Below are 20,429 nucleotides of genomic sequence, written 5' to 3'. Positions count from 1 at the left end.
GAAACAGGTTAGTTCAGTGTCTTGCACGAGAGTGTTGAGGGGGTCTCAGGCCTGGGTCAACCAGCTAATCACAGTGAGCAGTCAACGAATTTTTGGGGTGTCAACTTCTGTCACCTCTCTGGCCCATGTCTTACAGACATTACTGTCTGCCAGGCCTACTTAGGAATGTCACCATCAGTGGTGCCCTCCCCTGATCTCTTTACTTGTCTCCTGATCTCTTATTGGCTTTGGGAGAAATGAGAAATTGCATCCCTCAACCAAGAACTTAAGGCCTGGTTCTATGAGGAGACAACGGGCCAGGCATTTGTGGTCCCCAGGTCTTCATATGATGCTCCCAGCCAGACCTGCTGAGGCCCATTTGTCTTCCTGGCTCCATTAGGAAGTGAGTGCTGCCACTGTCCCTGTGTCTGGCACTGTCCAAACGGTCATTTCTGCCCCCACCCTGGCCCTGGTGTTCTGGCCCCTGTCATGTGAAGGAGAATATGGACAAGGTAAGGCAACTCCCCAAAAGGTTTTGCCGAAGGTTGTGCTTTTATTCTACGTGATTGGTATGAGGGGAAACAGGGCCAAGACCCCATCTCCAGGATCCCATAGGAAGAACAATCAGGAGAACTATGAACATCTAGAGAGGGCACACGACTGAGACCGGATCTTCCTGGGAAGTGGCCGGAAAGACTCAGGCTTAGGCCACGGAAGCCAGGCCAACCTGGTTGTTGGCTCTGTCGAAGACGGTGTAGTACTGGCGGATGAAGACGTCACCCAGGATCCAGAGTTCTCCAGAGCTGGTGTCGAGGTCCACGCCCTCAAAGCCGCTGATGCAGGTCTCGCCCTCCTGGAGAAAAGGAAGATAAAACCAGAGATGGGACACAGACTCAGTGGTGACAGGCACTGGGGTATCAGCATCAAGCACCACAATCCACTGTGAGGGACATGAGGAGGCGCTTCCTGGCTGGAGCCCGGGGACTCAGCTCTGCCTAGGCTGCGGTCTGCCTGTGTCAGCTGTTCACTGCACTCTGGGTTTCCAGGGATCACTAGACATGATCCAATGTTTCTGGCAGATGCACAACCCCTGACGTTAGCAATGGAGCTAAGGGGTTTAGGGGAACTCAGCTGCCGGGAGGATTTTGGAAGCCCTGGTGACCCAGGCTTTTCTGATCATTCTGATCCCTTCTGGTGGCAAGCTGTCAGTTCTTTTCATTCACTGGGTCACTGGCCCACAACCTTGGCTGCACATTAGAATCTCTTGATGAGCTCTGCCTCCGCACATGTAGTTCAGGCCTGATCTGGTACTAATTAATGGGCATTGCTGGGGGAGCAGCCTGGGCATCAGTACTTCCTCCTGAATAACATGGAACCACTGGGCAAAACGAGTTTTCCACCTGGCATTATAATACAAGGCAAGAAGTTTACCTGTGGCTCATGTGACTAAAGATTTGTTCCTTGGTAGAGACAGTGGGAGCATCATAAGACCTGACCCTACGGAAGTTAGGATCGCCATCTGGCAACCCTTTGTGGCTTTGATGTGGTCAATATCACATGACTACCCTAACCCCACTCTGAGCCTAGGGAAAGCTGTGGCTCTCAGAGGAGGAAACTGAGGCTGAGAGAGGCTGCAGCTGACTCAGAATCAATGGATTAGTAATTGAGACCCGGAGCTTGGCTCAGGGGTCCAGCTAGAAATCCTCTCTTCATGACGTCAGTATTTGCTTCCCTTGTTCCTTGGGGGTGCTGCATCCAAGTTCTGTCTCATGCATTTGCTGTGAATGGATTCTTTTTCTCTGGTGACTGTCCAGAGCAGATGTCAGCTTCAGCTTGTGGCAGTGCACTTTCCCTTGTGCAAAGAGGGAGTATGTGGCCACATTCTATGGAGGCACATCTAGGTGGGAGGCCCAGAGCCCCCTTACCTCTAGGATGTAGGCACTGGCAGGCAGAGGGAACTCGACGCCATTGAGGGTGAAGACGATGTCGGGCAGGCTGTAGATGGCTGAGCAGCTGATCACCTCCTGGAAAGAGCAAGGGTTAGGAGGGATTGCATTCCTTCTGCATGGCAGCCCCACCACCTGGGTCTAGATGGGGCAGTCAAGGCTGGACCCACCTCGCCGGAGGAGTCCTCGCTGGCTCCAATGTAGCTCTGGATATTGTCAATGGCAGAGGTTGGGCCAGCCAGCAGAGAGGTGCCAGTGTCAACAATGGCCTGGCAGCTCCCGCTGCAAGCGATGGTCTCTCCGTTGATGGTGATGCTGAGGGCGAGATGCAAGTAAGGGTCCCCTGAGTCCCCAGGGGGTGCATCTCCTGAAGGGGGAACCAAGTGACCCCAGAGGGTCCCTCCTCCTTATCCATTGGCCAATACATAAAATATACACTTCTCTCCTTCACACAGTCATTCATTCATGCATTAATTTACTCAAAAAGTCTTTACTGAGTGCCTGCTCTGAGCTAGGCACGGGAGATGAAATGCCAAATGAGGCTGCCACACAGTTTCTGGCTGCAGGGAGCTTGCAGTCCAGCTGGAAACATAAGTCATCATCAAAGAAGAGCAGCATAAACAGGGCACAAGACAGGGGAACAGAAACACAATCCAGGGTGAGGCTGATGGTGCTGGGGAGCAGCCAGAGAAGGGTTCACAAGGAAGCAGAGAGCCAGAGGTTGCCAACAAGGTGAAGAGCTGGAGGAGGACATCCCTGGAAGAGGGGAAGGCATGCAAGGAGGGATGGAGACAAGAGGGGCAGAGGCAGGTGTGGGAGGAACTGATGAAGTTTTAGCATGGCTGAGTCAGACGTGAGGGGACCTAGTATCCCGGGTTGCCCAGGACTGTCCTGGATTTGGTACTGAAAGTCGTGAGTCCCGGGAAAGTGCTCACTCCTGGGCAAACCGGGAGTCACCTTAGCAGCCAGGTGGGGGAGGAACAGCTGGGGAATGAGGCCACATGTAGGAGGGGCAGGCCCAGCAGGGCAAGTTGGGAAGGCATGGGCTGAAACAACTTCTCAGCCATTTTGCCCTGTCCCTAGACTGAAAGTGACATGTTTCCTAGAGTGAGAGGAGCGTGTGCCTGTTCACAGGTCCCCTAAATGTCAAGAGGTGTGGATAGGTGGATCATCCAACTCTCCCCAGGGATGCTGGTGTCCTGTCTCCTGGACTGGAAGGAAAGTGGCTGTCTCATCCTTGCAGACCATCTGGGGTCCCAACAGCCCTCCTCATCCGGGAGGTGATTTTCTCATGGTCTCTCTGTCTTGCCCAACTCCCACCTTCCCCTCTTGGGGTCCATTTCCCTGTGCTGGCTATTCCAGGGGGATTCTGGAAAGCTTAGTTAACTCTGAGTCTAGAAAGAAATGAGATCTGGGGCCTTTGCCAGGACAGTGCCCATCCACAGTGACCTCACCTGTCCACGGTGATCTGCCAGTAACCCTCCTCAGTAACAGGCACCCAGTGCAGGCTTCCAGTGTAGTAAGAAGAATCGATGCCACCAAATATCACCACGCTGCCACTCTCGTCATCGCTAAGAAAAGTGGGGGGAAAAGACAGGAATTCACTCATTCAACTGAACATCTGCTGTGTGCATCCTAGAGCTGCCCTTGGTTGGGCTCTTGCCAGTGCCAGGAGCTCCACGGAGTCTGTGCCAGACATAGTTTCTTTTCATCCTCACACCAAGGCCCAAACAGTGGTCACTATAATTATTATTTCCACTTTACAGTGAGGATACTCAGGCCCAGAGGAGTGAGGAGACTTGCCCAAGGTCACACAGCCAGTGAGTGCCAGAACCTAGATTAGAACTCAGGTCTTTCTGGTTCCAGTGTGTGATTTTCATCACATCCTCTCTCTCGTTGCCGTGGGGACCTCAAGAGAAGTGAATGCGTGACAGTGTTTGCTCTTAAGGACTTGATAGTATAGTTCCTGGTTCTCAGCCAGAAGCAGTTTTGCCCCCAGGGGACATTTGCCAATGTCTGGGGACAGTTTTGATTGTCATGATTGGGTGGGGTAGGGAGTGCCACTGCTGTCTAGTAGGTAGAGGCCAGGGAGGCTGCTAAACACTCTATGATGCACAGGACAGCCCCCAACAGCAAGAAGTTGTCTGTTCAAAATGTCCTTAGTGCTGAGATTGAGAAACCCTGAGCTATTGGAGAGATGAGACGGCCCCCATGGAATATCTAAGTACCCATAAAGGCAGATGTTGTTTAGGAGCTAACTTGAATAGTAAGTGACCAAGAGGTTAAAAGAGCCCTCCTGTAGTAAATTACTCCTGTTGTAAATTTCGTCCTGGTTACTGGAGTATTCAATTTCTGAATTTCTGCCATTTAGGGTTAGATAGAGGAGCGAATGTTGTTGACGATAAGAAATTAATCAGCAAAGAATAGGCCGCAGATATAATCGTCCCCATGTCATCTTTCCTGTGAACCTCTGACAGTACAAGGCAACACTGAGATTATAGCAGAACAGTGAACAACTGAAGAAAAACATCAGCAATGACAAAGGGCTTCAAAAGAGAGGATGAGAGCGTCAGAGGAAAGTTGAGTGTCTCGGGAAAACCGATGACACGCCGATATTCCTGCATAAACCTCAACCATCCAAACCAACACTTGGTTTATTGTTTATTCCTTCATAGAATTAACTCATAGTCACAACTAGAACCTAGATTTTGTTAACGAATGACAGAAACTTCCGTTCATCATTTAGAAGTTTCATTGTTTAAGATACGCGTCTCGATCAAATCTTCTTTTCATTGCTATGGAACTTTGACCCTTGTTATAAGGTCATTCATTCTCAGTGGTCATCTTTTGGGGCCAGTGATGAGAGGATGGTGCTGGAGAGCAAATGGCTAATGACATTTGAGTTGTGTAAGTCAAGGTGACAAAGACTCATGCTGGTAAAATAAGATGAATGAACATGGTCCATGAGAGAGAGACTTAGCAGCGTTCTCTCCAAAGCTACACCTCTCAAGCCTTAGACATTGACCTTCCAAATCCCTTTCAGACCAAGACCCTCTCTACCACACCCAGCCTCGGACAGCCCTCTGCTGGACCAGGTGACCATGACCACTATGGCCAACTTACGAGCTCAGGTAGACGGAGAAGAGGTCTTCAGAAACCAGCCCCTGGTCCCATATGTTGTCAAAGACAGGTGTGGCGTCAGAGGCAGAGATGCTGGGGTAGCCCAGACCCAGGATGCCATCAAATGGAGCATAGTAGAAGTTGTCACCAGGCTCTGTCTCACTCAGGCCAAAGATCTGGTTGGTGTCATCGATGCCTCCAACCTGAGTAGGGGGAACCGAGATGTTCACAATCAGCTTGTGTTGACTGAGCCCTGTGGAGCGCCAGCCCTGGGCCCAGAGCGTCCCTGGTTCATTTCCTGTAGGACTTGGTTTCCAGGGCATCAAGTTGGAAGACGGATCATCTCTGGGAATGCTTGTTATTCTGCTGGAAATAACTACTGTGGCTGATCAGCAAATGGCCGCAGTCTGCGACTTGTTGTGAGAATTGGCTGCAGAACAGATGGGCACTGTGCGTTCTTGTTTCTGATGACCAGATGCAAAGCAGACCCCAGGCAATCAGAGCCCTTGACCCCTGCCCAGCCCTGGAAGGATGGGGGTGCTGTGGGGCTTTTATGACTGGGGGGAGCCTGCAGGTGGAGGGAGAAGAAAGGGGAGGAGCTGCTAAAAGAGAACTGAGCCTTTTCCTACCTTCTCCCGACTCCAGGGCATGCAGCTCGGGTGGGGCTGAGGTTGGCTATTGGCTCCAGGCCTCCCACCCCCTCAACCACTACTGCCCCACCTAGAAATGTCTGTCACATCTCGGCTACTTCCACATCCCCCTCCCCCAATCAGATTACTTTCATGATCGCTGAGACCCGTATGGCTTGAATGAGCTGATTCTGGGGGGTGCACTGTGGCCCCCATGGTCCCCAGAAGCTGTCCCTAGGGCTGGGCAGGATGAGGTGGTGAGCCAGCAGGTGCTCACCGTGACCGTGTCGTATCCAAGGATGCCTGTCATGCTGCCGGTGCCATATTCGATGGAGACAGACTCGCTGGTGGCCTCATAGGTGGAGGAGTCCTCAGGGTTGAACTGGTTGTGGTTGGCTGCGAGGACAAGAAGTGACATCGTCAATCTCCAAAACCCGAGTGAGAATCATAGCAGGGGATGTCTTTCTGGGGTGGGCTGCCTTGGTTCTGGGTGGGGCTTGGGAGGAGAAAGGTGACCTTTGGAGCCCAAGCATTCCTAGGTTCCATTTCTGTCTGGTTGGACCAGTTGGGACCATCTCCCTGATGGAAGGTCCCCAGCCAACCCCATCGTCCTCCCAAGGAGCCCTCAGGCGCACACTGAGCAGAGGAGGCCCAGCGCTGCCCATGGAGATGAGCACCTTCACAGCGCCCTGTGTAGAGCCCATGTTAGAGCTACAATGTCACAGTCACTGTGTTACAGTGTTACAGCTCAAGTTATGGAGGGGAGGATTCCATGGGCTCCTCCTCTGAATTAAAAGTCACCTTCAAAATCTGGAAGAGAAGTAACTTGAAACTCTGTCCATGACTCCTAATGACAAAGTCTCTGTTGTTAGCAAAGCGATAGATTGTTTTTAAAAGTGAGATCATCACTCATCTCAGTCATGATTTTGAGCCACTTTCTCATGTGAGGCTCGTGTCCTGGCTGGCTCTCCTGTAGCCCTTTAGCTATGGCTCACTTTAGGCACACCTTCCTCCCTTGGACCTGGTTATTCAGGAGAGCTGCTCTCTGCCATTGGACTGAACTCCTTGGGTGCAAGGACCATGTGTGATTCCCCCTGGATCCTCAGGACACCTAAGCCAGGTACTGGGCACATAGTGGGTACTCAGGAAGGGCCTGTTGAGAGAATCCCTGAAGGTCCCCAGCAGCTTGAAATCTGACCTATTTGAAGCCCCTAAGCTTTCAGGGCTCCCAGGTCAGTAGGTGATGGGGGCCCCGGGCAGAACCAGGCACTCACTGCAGGCGACGCTGGAGCAGTAGACGGAGGGCACCCACAGGTTGGAGGAGCCGGTGTCAAAGATGACAGTGAAATCCTGAGCAGGGGTTCCGATGCTGATGGTGCCAAAGTACTCCTCCTGCAGGTCAGGGACAGCACAGGTCACTCCCCATTCTGGGGCTATCAGGGAGGAAGGCCTCCCCTGGGGCTTCTCCTCAGCTCACCTCTCCTCACTGCTCTCCTTGCCTTTCTCTCCCTGTCCAATGCATCCGTCCTTCAAGGCCCAGCCTGGCCTCCCCTCTGCCTTGAAATCTTCCCTGATTGCATCCCTGGTAGTCTCTGACTGTTCTCTTCTAAGCACCATTAACACCTAATCACAATCCGCAATCCCCTCTGCAGCTCTGGTCTGGAATGTCTTAGTCTTGCCATCCTAGAGAACACACCATCTCGGAGGACAGGATGGAACCTTATAGAACCCAGCAGAGTAAATGCTTAAATCCTTGTTCAATGAATTATCGATCGGGAGATAAAAAGTCACTTAAAGATGGAAACGTCTGGAGATATCTTGTTCCTAAATTGAAGTGTGTACAGCAGGTTTCAAGAAAGGGCATTGCCAGGATTTTTATTCTTAGTGGCTGCGCTGTCTCCCTTTTCAGCTGTTCTAGCCACACTGGTCTGGATGTTCTGTGATGATGACAAGCTCATTCCCATTCCAGGGCCATTGTGCTTACTATTCCTTGTGTTAGGAAAATGTTCATTCTGGACCTTTCCTTGGCTGGCTCCCCTCCTCAATCATTCAGAGCTCTAGTCAAACGTCACCTCCACCAAGAGGCCCTCCCTGACCACTTCATCTAAATTTTCCCTTCCCCCATTCCCCCTCTTCCCGTTACTCTAATTAATCAGTTTTTCTTTGTGTCACTTGCCATTACTGACACTATCTTCCATACTTATTTATTTGTCATTCATTTGCCTTCTCCTCTAGGCAAAGAGGAGAAGCAACAGCAAATTTCCTACTTCGTCATTGTTTCCTCAGCTCCTTGCACAGAGCCTCTGGCACATAGTAGCTGCTTCATAAATATTTGTTAAGTAAATAAATGGGCTAAATTTATCAAGCGCTTACCAAGAGCTACTGCCTGTGCTATTCCTCCAAAGAAACCCTTATTGCATTAATTACTCACAACAACCCTCTTGTGGTAAATATTCGTGGTTCTGTTTGAAAGACAAGGAAACTGAGGCTCACTCAGAGTATTTAAATCACTTGCCCAAGGTCACGTAGCTCAGAAGGATTAGAGCCCAGAGTTTGCACCGGGTCTGGTAGATTTCATAGGCTAAGTTCTTAACACAGACAACATTGCTTCCTACCATTGGCCCTGTGCCATTCACACAGGGACACGCAATATCTACTGAAGGGCAGGGCATTGCCATTAGGAACCAAATAGAACAGTGAGAGATCTTCCTGAGACTCCACACTGATCATGTCAACCCCCCTGGTTAAGATGACTCAGCGGCAATGAGGGTGCAGACCTTCTTCAGAGACTCTGGTCTGACTCCACCCACACTCTCCTCAGGCTTCTCTGCTCCTCCCTCCCTCATCACTGCTCTCCCTGAACACTGGCCTCCTTTCCTCAAATGCACTGTGCTCCCTGCTGTCCCAGGGTCTGGCACAAGCTGTCCTGTCCTCTGAGACCCCCACTTCTCCTTCAATGTCCCAGGGAGGCATGCCTTCCCGCCACCTACCACCCCCTCACAGTGTCACCTTCACTGCATAGCCCTCAGCCTGGTTGTACTTTTCATGCATGGTGAGGCTCAATGAAGATTGTCTGTCTCTCCCTACTAGACAGTGAGACCCATGAGGTCAGGGGCTATGCCTGGTTTCTTCCCTCCTGCTTCCCCCGGGGCCAAGCACAGTGCCTGGCACATAAGGAGGTGCTCTGCATACATAAACACTGAATGAATGAATGAATGAATGAATGAAATCAACGTGTCTGAATGTGAGTTTTCCTGCCTTCCCTGTGCCTGTGAGATCCAGAGAACAGACCTCTGGGTTACTGCCTGGGCGCTCAGAGGCCTGATCCATCCTCCAAGAACACTGCACACCCTCTCTCTTCTAGGCCAAGTCCTCAGTGCTGCCCACACCCCACCTCTCTTGCCCATGCACTCACATCATAGTAGTTCTCCATGGACTCGACATGTGCCAAGGTGGCGGCCTCCTTGGGGAAGTACTTCCTTGCTAGATTGCGGGGATGCGTCTTCTCCAGCAGGCCATGCTCGATCAGGTTCTTCCTCCAGGACTTCTTTCTGACAAGCGGAACCCTGTGGCAGAGCATTTGCAAACGGGATGGTTTGGAGGAGGAATTGTAATTAGGGAAGGAGTCTGCTCATGGGGTGCCATGGAAGCCCCTGAGGTAAAGGAAGCTTCTCCAAGAGAGGAAGAAGGAAGGAAGTCAAGAGGGAAGATGCTCCCATTTTTCTACACTACCGCAAAGAGGTTCAGAGGTTGCCCAAAGTCGCCCAGCCCAGAGATGGAGCTGGACCCAAACCCAGGCTGGACTTGAGGGCCTGAGCTATGAATCACGTCTGCAGTAATGCCTCCCCAGAAGGACAGAGAGAGCAGAAAGGAGACTCAAGACGGTGGAAGAGAGCGAGGAGTTGTATGAAGGCAGAAGAGAAGAAGAAAAACAAGGGTGGAAAGAAAGACAGTGTGACAGTGTGACAGTGAAGGGACGCAGCCCCTCGGAAGCTGTTCTCCGTGCCCCGTGTCCCCCAGACTCACTTGTAGATAAGGCACTCAGAGAGCGCCACCAAGCTGAGCAGCAGCAGCCACTTCATGGTTCTTCCTGGGCCCCAAGTCTCCAGAGAAGACAAGATGGGTGGAAAGTGTACAGCAGCAGGCAGGAGCTGCTCCTTATATACAGCACAAGTCCTCGGGAACCGGCCTTATCAGCCTCCAAACGTCATCTGTTATCTTGACTCCAAACAGAAGAGATCCCGATAAGATTGTCCCCACACCTGCGCCATGTTCTGAGAAGTTTCCAGTTGAGCAGCTTCCATTGCACCACATCCCATGGTTAGGATGGACCTGCAGAGAGTGAGCCATGGAGTCATGGCTTATTTCCCCAAGAATGAAAAGGGCCTGCATGAGAACTTGACAAGATGAGTATTTTAACAGTAGTGAACTTAATACTGAACAAGTGTCAAAGGAGCTCAGTGTACCCCGATATGTCCCGGTGAGACAGATGGCTGGGTTCTTGGAGAACAGCTCCCCACTTGGTGATGGGCCATGTTCCTGTAGCGGCTAACCCAAAGCACACTCGTAGGTCAGTGCTTGGGACTCAGGACACATTTCCCCGCAGAAATGTCATTATGTGAGGTTGTCGGGTGTCTAACTAGCCTCCAGGACTACTTACGCTCTTCCCTAATATTGCGCTCACGGCAATTGGGCCGAGTCTTGGAACAGTGGTGCGTGCAGTACAGAGGAAGAGGAGGGAGCCAAGCAAGTGGAAGAATGATGCCTTCCTGTCCTGGAGGAAGCCAACCTGAAAGAGGCCGGTTTGTCAATGGAATCCGTGCCCCTCACTTTCTGCACCCCTTCTCTTCTGCACTGCTCCTCTCCCACGCTCTCAGGTTGCTGGAAGCCTCCACCTTTCAGATCCCACCTGGGTCTGATTCTGTCAGGTGCTCCATGCTTAAGAGTTGGCTGAATCAGCTGCAATGGAGCAAAGCAATCTGGGCAAATTCATACTAGTGGGTGAATGACTTAGGTAGGTGGTCTTCCTTAAAGAAGATGCTTGTCAATCCATCAGATTCTCTACTTTATGGTGTTTATTTAGCGGACAAAGTGGAGTGAAAACTGATTGAGGAATTGTGGAGGAGGGCGATATGTGGGAGGGAAGTCACCAAGAGGTAGTCAGCCCTATCTGTGGGTCCTATTCTGAAATCAGATTCCCTGGGGCACCCCAGGTTTTTCCAGCATCAGTAGGCACAGATTCCATAAAAGCTCCAAATTTCACCCAGTGCTCTGGGTGAGCCTGGACGGGTGGGCAGAGTGGATCATGTTCAGGACCCGTGGTGGTTAGTACAAAGCACATTTGTATTTCAAACTCACCTGTTAAAGCATCTTTGCCTCTAATCTGGATGCTAGCCTCATATTTTCCACGTCCACATCTTTTGTTGCCTGCTTCCTTTCTTCTCTCTTTTCCTTCCCCTTGAGGCTTTCTCCTTGATCTACACTCTCACCTTTGGGGTGATCTCAACTCTTCCATGGAGGGACTGACGGTCCTGAAAATGCCTACTTAAGTCCTGGGAGCACCAGATGGAGACCCCTGGCTCAAGGCTACCACCGGGTGGGAGGGAAGGAGGGGCATATACGGGGGGTCATCAGGGTCTTCAAATGTCATTAGTGTCTTATGCTGGGCCTGGGTATGTGGGGCTCATCATTATTCTATATATCTTATGTATATGTTCTGCATATCTGAAACCATTGATGATAATTTTTCTTAGGAAGAAAGAAGGACCGAATCTTTAGTGTGGAATTTTTAACTTGGAAATGAAGGGAAGTGTGGTTGGGGGTACAGGGTGAGTCAGAGAACCCTCAGGATTAAGATGTGGTGAAGGAACCATGAAGAATATGACACGTGTTTTATTCATCTTTCATCTCCCTCAATGAATTATATGGTGCATGGAAGTGTTCAACACAGTGTTTTAATTAATCCCATGTAAGCCTGGCTTAGTTAAGAGCAGCTTGGGACTGTGGCTCAGAGTAGGGTCACGATTCCATAATGAGCTGTTTTTGCCATTTGCCAGGCATTCTGGTAACTAACACAGGGTAACATCCTTTGTGTGTTTCTCTTCCTTGGCAGTTGTGGGAGACAGCTTAGATTTACTGACCTCTGACTCTTAGCTCATCATGGTATGTAATGTTATTGTCTCCATTTTATAGATGAGGAAACTGAGTCACAGAGACATTATGCCACTTGCCTGAGGTGACTCAGGTAAGAAGTGATGGAGCGAGGCTTGAATCCAAGTCTCTGTTACTCCCCGTGCCTTCTTCCCTACTCACTGACTGGGGTTTACAGAGGCTGTGGAAGAAGCTTATGAAGAGTCCTGGCTCGAGGGTCTGGGTTTGAATCCCAACGCTGCCTCTGAATACCTGTAAGACCCAGGGCTGGTGATGCAGCCTCTCTAAGACTCAGTATCCTTATCTGTGAAAAGGAGATAATAGCACCACCATTCTCGTAGGATTGTATGAGGATTAAATATGGAGTGTTAACCAGCCACACACTCGGAGCGGCTAAAATGAAAACAACTGTCAACACCAGGTGCTGACAAGGATGCTGAGCACGTGGACCTTTCCTACATTGCAGGTGGGAATGCGAGATGGCACAGCCATGTTCAAAAACAATTTAGCAGTTTCTTACAAAGTAAACATGCACTTACCGTGTGACTCAGCCATCCCCCTCCTGGGTGTCTACTGAAAAGAAATGAAAAACGTGTCCCCACAACGACCTGTACACAAATGTTTATAAGAGCTTTTATCAAAACTTGTTGTTTCAAAAACTTGCAACAACTCGAATGTCCTTCAGCTTGTCCCGGATAAACAACTGGTGGTGCAGCCACCGGGTGGAGGAGCACTGAGTAGTGGACACATGAGCTGTGGACGAATCTCACAGGTTATGCTGAGTGAAGGAGGCCAGACTCAAAAGGCGACATTTGTAAAATTATATGGCATTCTGGAAAAGGCAAATAATGAGAACAGAAAACTGGTCAGAGGCCGGGGAAGAGACTGACTACAAAGGGGTTCAGGGCAACTTTTTGGGGTGACGGCCATATTCTATCTCTAGATTGTCCACTTGAGAAGGAAAATTTCACTCTATGCCCAGAGACCTGACGCCCCTGACTGTACAGCAGGTGACGGGCTCGGCCAGTGACAGCCACACGGGGGGGTGAAGGGAAATTGAATTCTAGGCTCCGCCTGTGGAGGCATCTTGGAAGGGACACACTGGATTCATTTCACATGACATGTTGTGATACCATTAAAGGAAATGAAAAAGAAAAGAGGAATCCACTCATCTCCCCTGCTTCCATTTTGGTCCTCTGGGACCAGGAGTAAAATCTGTCCTTGGTCTCCTTTTCTCCTCCACATTGACTGGTGGGAGTTGTGAAGTTTGCTGGTTGAAGTGAAGCTCCAAAGAGCTGAGTGAGGACTGTGAACATTTCTCAGAAGCCCTGGGCCCTGGGCCCTCCAGAGAAGCTCTTTGATGTCATCGTGGGGATAAGGGTGTGTTGACCAGAGTCCATCTGGGAGGGGTAGATAGAGTCCAGGCTCCCCAGTGCATCCTGGAGCTGGCATGCAGGGCTTGGAGCCCAAGGATGGGCATTGATTTTGGGGGCACAGCTTGTCTGTGGGACCCATGTAGAAAATTTGAACAGAGGAGAAATGTGTTTGGGAATCAGAAGGACCAGTCCTCAAGCCGTAACTGCAGGACCCATGTGCACATTCATTCAACACATTTTCGTTATGCACCTGCTATCTGCTGGGTAGTGGGCATGTTCTAGTTGCTGGGAGTACCTCCATTAGCAACAGGCCATGTATTCAAGCAGTTTGTGGTCAGTTCAAGAGAGGGCAGAGGGGCAGGTCTCTTTCCTTCCCACTCGGATGGGTCTTTGTATCACACTAATGGGAAGCTCTTGGATTGGTGAAGATAATTGTCTTCCCACATTAGAGATTTTAACACACTGGGGGAGGCTGACATGCTTGGTGGCACCCAGTGCAGGCTTAAGGCAGACACTACGATGGCCCTCAATTATCCATGCCTCCTGATATCCATTCCCCTTGTAACATCCTCCCCTTGAACGTGTGCAGCACCTGTGACTTGTTTCTAACCAAGAGGACATGGCAAAGCAGATGGGATGTCACTTTTGTTATTACATTATGTGAGATTGTCACTTCTGTCTTGCCAGCAGACTCTTTATGTAGACTGTCTCTCTTGCTGGCTCTGATGAAGGAAGCTACACCATGGAGAGGCCCACATGACAAGGAAAGAGGGTGACCTCCAGCCAACAGCCAGTGAGAAACTGAGACCCCCAGTCTGACAATCTGCAAGGAACTGAATCCTGCCAACAACCATGTGAGCTTGGAAGTGGACCCTTCTCCAGTTGAGCCTCAGATGAGACCACGTCCCTGCCTGACACCTTGACTGCAGCCTTGTGAGAGGTCCTGAAACAGAGGACCCAGCCAGACTGGACTCCTGACCCACAAAAACTCTGAGATGACACATGCGAGTTGTTTTAAGTTGCTAAATTTGTGTTATTTTGTCACCAGCAGTAGTAATGTTAATATAGGGCTAGAAACTTCTGGAAAACTCCACTAATGCCCACCTTGATGCCTCCTGCTCTTCTCTGGGGCTATTTCCATGCCTCGCAAGGTAGCTTTCTGCTCAGGCCAGGGAGTGGCCTGACATCCTTGCTCTGGTGAAGGAGGGAGGATGGACTTGACATCATTGGTCTGCTTCTCTGCAAACTCCATCCACATGACAATGTTGGCATTTCTGTGTCTCTTCATGCTCTTCCGAGTGCTTTGAGATATGTGATCTCTTTAAAAAGTATTATTCCTGCATTAGCCCCACTGACACAGTTCAGAAGAGTTAACAGATCAGCTCAGGTTCACATAACAACCCAGTGAGACGGGAGGGACTAGAAGCTGGGTCACAGAAGGCTCTGGTCTTGGGAGGCTCTTGTCCTGAGCCAGGCTCTGTTCTCACACACGTCCACCTGGTTTCTGTCCATTGGTTAGAGTGTGAGGTGGACATTTCATGATGGCTGCAGTCTCCATCCCAGGGGGACTCAGAGAAGCCATTCTACCTGTTCCCAGAGGACCTCTGGGGAGGGAAAGTGGAGTGTTGACTCCAGGGCCAGGTGTTCTCCACGAGGACTGATCGTCAGCCAGGGCCGACCCGTGGCCGCCAGCAGGGAAGCCACATAATCTTATGGTGCTGGACGGGCCTGGCAGAAAGATTAGACAACAACATTTATTTTACCATTAGCCCTGCCTGGCACCAGGTTTCGAGGGCCACTGGGAACTGCATCGCTGCTGGAGGGCACCCCCTGCCAAGAGCACAGGTGTTCAGAAAATTTCCATGAATATATCAAATCAAGCAATGGAATGAAATGTAAAGAATCCAATTATGGCAAGACCAAGACGGAACAATTAAGCATGATAAGTGTTATCGAGCTGGTTTCACAGACTTTGGGATGGCCTCTTTGTCCTGGAGTTTCACCACCGTCTTCCACTTTGCTCTTTTTCCCAGAGACGTAGAACTAGTAGAAAAGAGGTGTAGGGAACGCAGGCGTATTGAGAGAAGATGGGTTGCTCATGGTCACACAGCCAGCGCACGGCCAGCCCACACCCTCGCCTGGGCTTGGTGACCCTTCTCAGTGCTCCTCATGCCACACCATGATGTGTGGTCTGATGAGTTTGTGTGTTTGCTGTTCCTTTTTCTTGTTCATTACCTCCTTCCTTAATCTCTTACTCTGCATTCTTCCATTTTTGAAAATTAGAATTTAGGAACTGAATCAACTTTGCAGAAGAGTAATCGTGAATATATATTGAGACTTGTATGTGTCAGGGAACATCGTATGTTCTTTGTCTTGTTGAGATATATTTGACATAGGACATGATCGTAGCTTCAGGTGTACGACATGATTCAGTATTTGTGTATATAGCAAAACGATCACGACAATAAGTCTAGTTAACATGCGTCCCCATACCGAGTTACAAAATCTATTTTTCTTTTTTTTTTTAATTACTATATTAGGTCATAATGGTTTGTAACATTGTGAAATTTCAGGTGTACATTATTATTCATCAGTACAGACTGCATTGTGCTCATCACCAATAATCTAATTTTCATCTATCACCATATATATGTGCCCCTTTACCCCTTTCGCCCACCCCACAACCTCCTTTTCCTCTGGTAACCACTAATCTGTTCTCTTTGTCTATGTGTTTGTTTGTCTTCCACATATGAGTGAAATCGTGCACAGTTTGTCTTTCTCTGTCTGCCTTATGTCGCTTAACATAATACCCTCAAGGTCCATCCATGTTGTTACAAATGGGACGATTTTGTCTTTTTTTATTGCTGAGGAGTATTCCGTCATATATATATATACCACATCAGTTGGTGGAGACTTGGGTTGCTTCCACGTCTTGGCTATCGTGAATAATACGGCAATGAACATAGGGGTGCATAAGTCTCTTTGAATTGTTGATTTCAAGGTCTTTGGATAAACACCCTATAGTGGGATAGCTGGATTGTATGGTATTTCTATTTTTAATTTTTTGAGAAATTTCCATACTGTTTTCCATAAGTGGCTGCACCAGTTTGCATTCCCACCAGCAGTGTAAGAGGGTTCCCTTTTCTCCACATCCTCTCCAACATTTGTTATTTTATGTCTGGGTAATTTTAGCCATTCTGACAGGTGTAAGGTAATATCTCCTTGTAGTTAATTTGCACTTCCCTAAAGATTAGTGATGTTGAACATCTTTTCATGTGCCTATTGGCCATCTGTATATCTTCTTTGGAGTAATATCTATTCATATGCTCTGCCCATTTTTCAATCGAGTTTTTTTTTTTTCGGTGTTGAGTTGTATGAGTTCTTTTTTGTGTGTGTGTGTAAGGAAGATCAACCCTGAGCTAACATCCATGCTAATCTTCCTCTTTTGGCTGAGGAAGACCGGCTCTGAGCTAACATCTATTGCCAATCCTCCTTCTTTTTTTCCCCAAAGCCCCAGTAGATAGTTGTATGTCACAGTTGCACATCTTTCTAGTTGCTGTATGTGGGTCGTGGCCTCAACATGGCCGGAGAAGCGGTGCATCGGTGCACACCCGGGATCCGAACCAGAGCCGCCAGTAGCGGAGCGCGCGCACTTAACTGCTAAGCCATGGGGCCGGCCCGTGTGAGTCCTTTATATATTTTGGAGATTAACCTCTTGTCAGGTATATGATTTTCAAATATTTTCTCCCAGTTGGTGGGTTGTCCTTTCGTTTTGTACTTGTTTTCCTTTGCCTTGCAGAAGCTTTCTAGTCTGATGTAGTCCATTTATTTCCCATTTCTGAGAAGACATGGTGTTTGCAATGATGCTGCTAAGACCGATGTCAAAGGGTGTACTGCCTGTATTTTCTTCTAGGAGTTTTATGGGTTCGTGTCTTACATTCAAGTTTTTCATCCATTTTGAGTTAATTTTTGTGCATGGTGCATGAGAATGGTCTACTTTCATCCTTTTGTATGTGGCTGTCCAGTTTTCCCAACATCATTTTTTAAAGAGATTTTCCTTTCTCCATTGTATGTTTTGGCTCCTTTGTTGAAGATTAGCTGTCCATAGATGTGTGGTTTTATTTCTGGGATTTCAATTCTCTTCCATTGATCTGTTTGTCAGTTTTTGTGGCAATACCATGCTGTTTTGACTACTACAGCTTTGTAGTAAATTTGGAGTCAGGGATTGTGATGCATCCAGCTTTGTTCTTTTTTCTCAGGATTGCTTTGGCTATTTAGGTTCTCTTGTTGTTCCACATAAGTTTTAGGATTCTTTGTTCTAGTCCTGTGAAGAACGTCATTGGAATTCTGATTGGGATTGCATTGAATCTGTAGATTGCTTTAGGTAAGATGGGCATGTTAACTATTTTTATTCTTCCAATCTGTGTGTATGGACTATCTTTCCATTTCTTTATATCAGCTCGATTTCTTTCAATAATGTCTTATAGTTTTCAGTGTATAGGTCTTTCACCTCCATGGTTAAATTTATTCCTCGATATTTTATCCTTTTTGTGGCGATTGTAAACGGGATTGAATTCTTGAGTTCTCTTTCTGATAGTTCCTCACCAGTGTATAGAAATGCAACTGATTTCTGTAAGGTAATTTTGTACTCTGAAACTTTGCTGTAGTTGTTGATTATTTCTAATAGTTTACTGATGGATTCTTTAGGTTTTTTAATATATAGAATCATGTCTTCTGCAAACAGCAAGAGTTTCCATTCTTCCTTTCCAATTTGCATACCTTTTATTTCTTCTTCTTGCTTAATTGCTCTGGCCAAAAGCTCCAGTACTATGTTGAATAAGAGGGGTGAGAGTGGGCACCCTTGTCTTGTTCCTGTTCTCAGAGAGTTGGCTTTCAATTTTCACCACTGAGAATGATGTTGGCTGTGGGTTTGTCACATATGGCCTTTATTATGTTGAGGTACTTTCCCTCCATACCCATTTTCTTAAGAGTTTTTATCATAAATGGATGATGGATCTTGTCAAATGCTTTCTCTGCATCTATTTAGATGACCATGCAATTTTTATTCTGCATTTTATTAATGTAGTGTATCACAATGATTGATTCTCAGATTTTGAACCATCCCTGCATCCCTGGTATAAATCCCACTTGATCATGGTGTATGATCCTTTTAATGTGTTGCTGTATTTGGTTTGCCAATATTTTGATAATGATTTTGGCATGTATGTTCATCAGCGATATTGGCCTGTAATTTTCCTTCTTTCTGTTGTCCTTGTCTGGTTTTGGTATCAGGGTGATCTTGGCCTTATAGAATGAGTTAGGAAGTGTTCCATCTTCCTCAATTTTTCGGAGTAGTTTGAGAATGATAGGCACTAAATCTTCTGTGAATGTTTGGTAGAATTCTCCAGAGAAGCCATCTGATCCTGGACTTTTATTTTGGGGGAGGTTTTTGGTTACTGTTTCAATCACTTTACTTGTGACTGACCTATTTAGATTCTCTATTACTTCTTGATTCAGTTTTTGGAGGTTGTATGAGTGTAAGAATTTATCCATTTCTTCTAGGTTATCCAATTTGTTGGCATATAGTTTTTCATAGTATTCTCTTATAATCCTTTGTATTTCTGTGGTATCTGTTGTAATTTCTTCTCTTACAATTCTAATTTCATTTATTTGAGCCTTCTCTCTTTGTTTCTTAGTGAGTATCACTAAGGGTTTTTCCATTATGCTTATCTTTTCAAAGAACCAGCTCTTAGTTTCATTGAAACTTTCTACTGAATTTTTGGTTTCTATTTCATGTATTTCTCATCTAATTTTTATGATATCCCTCCTTCTTCTGACTTTGGGCTTTGTTTGTTCTTCTTTTTTCTAGTTCTGTGAGGTGGAGTTTAAGATTATTTATTTGAGATTTTTCTTGTTACTTGATGTTGTCCTGTATTGCTATGAATTTCCCTCTTAGAACCGCTTTGCTGCATCCCATAAGAGTTGGTATGATGTATTTTCATTTTCATTTGTCTCCAGATGTTTTTGATTACTCCTTTGATTTCTTCATTGATCCATTTGTTGTCCAGTAGCATATTGTTTACTCTCCACATATTTGTGACTTTCCCTAGATTTTTTCTGGTAGTTGATTTCTAGTTTCATAGCATTATGGTCAGAAAAGATCCTTGACATGATTTCATACTTCTTAAATTTATTGAGGTTTGCCTTGTTTCCCATCATATGGCCTATCTTTGTGAATGTTCCGTGTGCACTTGAGAAGAATGTGTATACTGCTGTTTTTGGATGGAATGTTCTATATATGTCTATTAAGTCTGTCCTAGTTTTTCACTTAATTCCACTATTTCCTAGTTAACTTTGTTTCTGGATGATCTGTCCATTGATGGAAGCATGGTGTTGAAGTCCCCTACTATTATTGTGTTGCTGTTAATTTCTCCCTTTAGGTTTGTTAATAGTTGCTTTAGGTACTTTGGCGCTCCTGTGTTAGGTGCATATGTATTCATAAGTGTTATGTCCTCTTCGTGGAATGTTCCTGTTGTCATTATATACTGCCCCTCTTTGTCTCTCATTGCCTTTTTTATCTTAAATTCTGCTTTGTCTGATATAAGCGTGGCAACACCTGCTTTGTTTTGCTCGCCATTTGCTGGGAGTGTTGTCCTCCATCCCTTCACTGTGAGTCTATGTTTGTCTTTAGAGCTGAGATGTGTTTCCTGTAGGCACAAAGGAAGATGTGTTTCCTGTAGGCACACCTATTGTTGGGTCCTGTTTTGTAATCCAGCCAGCCAGTCTGGGTCTTTTGATTGGAGAATTCAATCCATTTACATTTAGAGTGATTATTGATATATGAGGACTTAGGGCTGCCATTTTATCTCTTGTTTTCCAGTTGTGCTGTATTTCTCTTGTATCTCTTTCCATGTATTTCTGACTGCCATTTCAGTTTGGTGATTTTCTACGATGGTTTTCTCAGTTTTCTCGTATTTATCATTTGTGTCTCTGTTCTGATTTTTTGTTTATTTCTTACTCTGAGGTTTGTCTAAAAGATCTCGTAGATGCGAGTGTCCATTTGTTGATAGATTCTTATCTCCACTAGCCTAAGCAGGAACCATCCATTTCCTCTTCTGCGTCTAAGTTATTGTTGTCACAAATTATTCCGTTTTGTGTTGTGAACCTGTGTTTAAAATGAAGCGTTTTTATAATTATTTTTGATGCTTTCCTTCCCTTTGTCTTTAACG

At 47.2% G+C, this 20,429-nt stretch overlaps 1 protein-coding gene across 1 annotated transcript; it reads right to left on the bottom strand.

The window, feature by feature from the left end:
• Positions 1–645: 645 nt before the first annotated feature.
• On the bottom strand, positions 646–9,756 carry LOC101390432 (pepsin-3-like). Its single transcript, XM_004437445.3, has 9 exons — positions 9,701–9,756; positions 9,090–9,240; positions 6,949–7,066; positions 5,952–6,070; positions 5,049–5,248; positions 3,380–3,496; positions 2,096–2,240; positions 1,905–2,003; positions 646–832 (listed from the first exon to the last, which is right to left on the bottom strand). The coding sequence occupies exons 1-9, from the start codon at positions 9,754–9,756 to the stop codon at positions 683–685; spliced, it is 1,155 nt and encodes a 384-aa protein (XP_004437502.1). The 3' UTR covers positions 646–682.
• Between the last annotated feature and the right edge of the window lie 10,673 nt (positions 9,757–20,429).

The sequence above is a fragment of the Ceratotherium simum genome, chromosome 34 (genome assembly GCF_057802395.1).
Source record: "Ceratotherium simum simum isolate JZ-2026a chromosome 34, ASM5780239v1, whole genome shotgun sequence".
NCBI classification, from domain to species: domain Eukaryota; kingdom Metazoa; phylum Chordata; class Mammalia; order Perissodactyla; family Rhinocerotidae; genus Ceratotherium; species Ceratotherium simum.
Note: the sequence above shows the minus strand (reverse complement) of the source record. Positions and strands in the feature narration are given on the sequence as shown.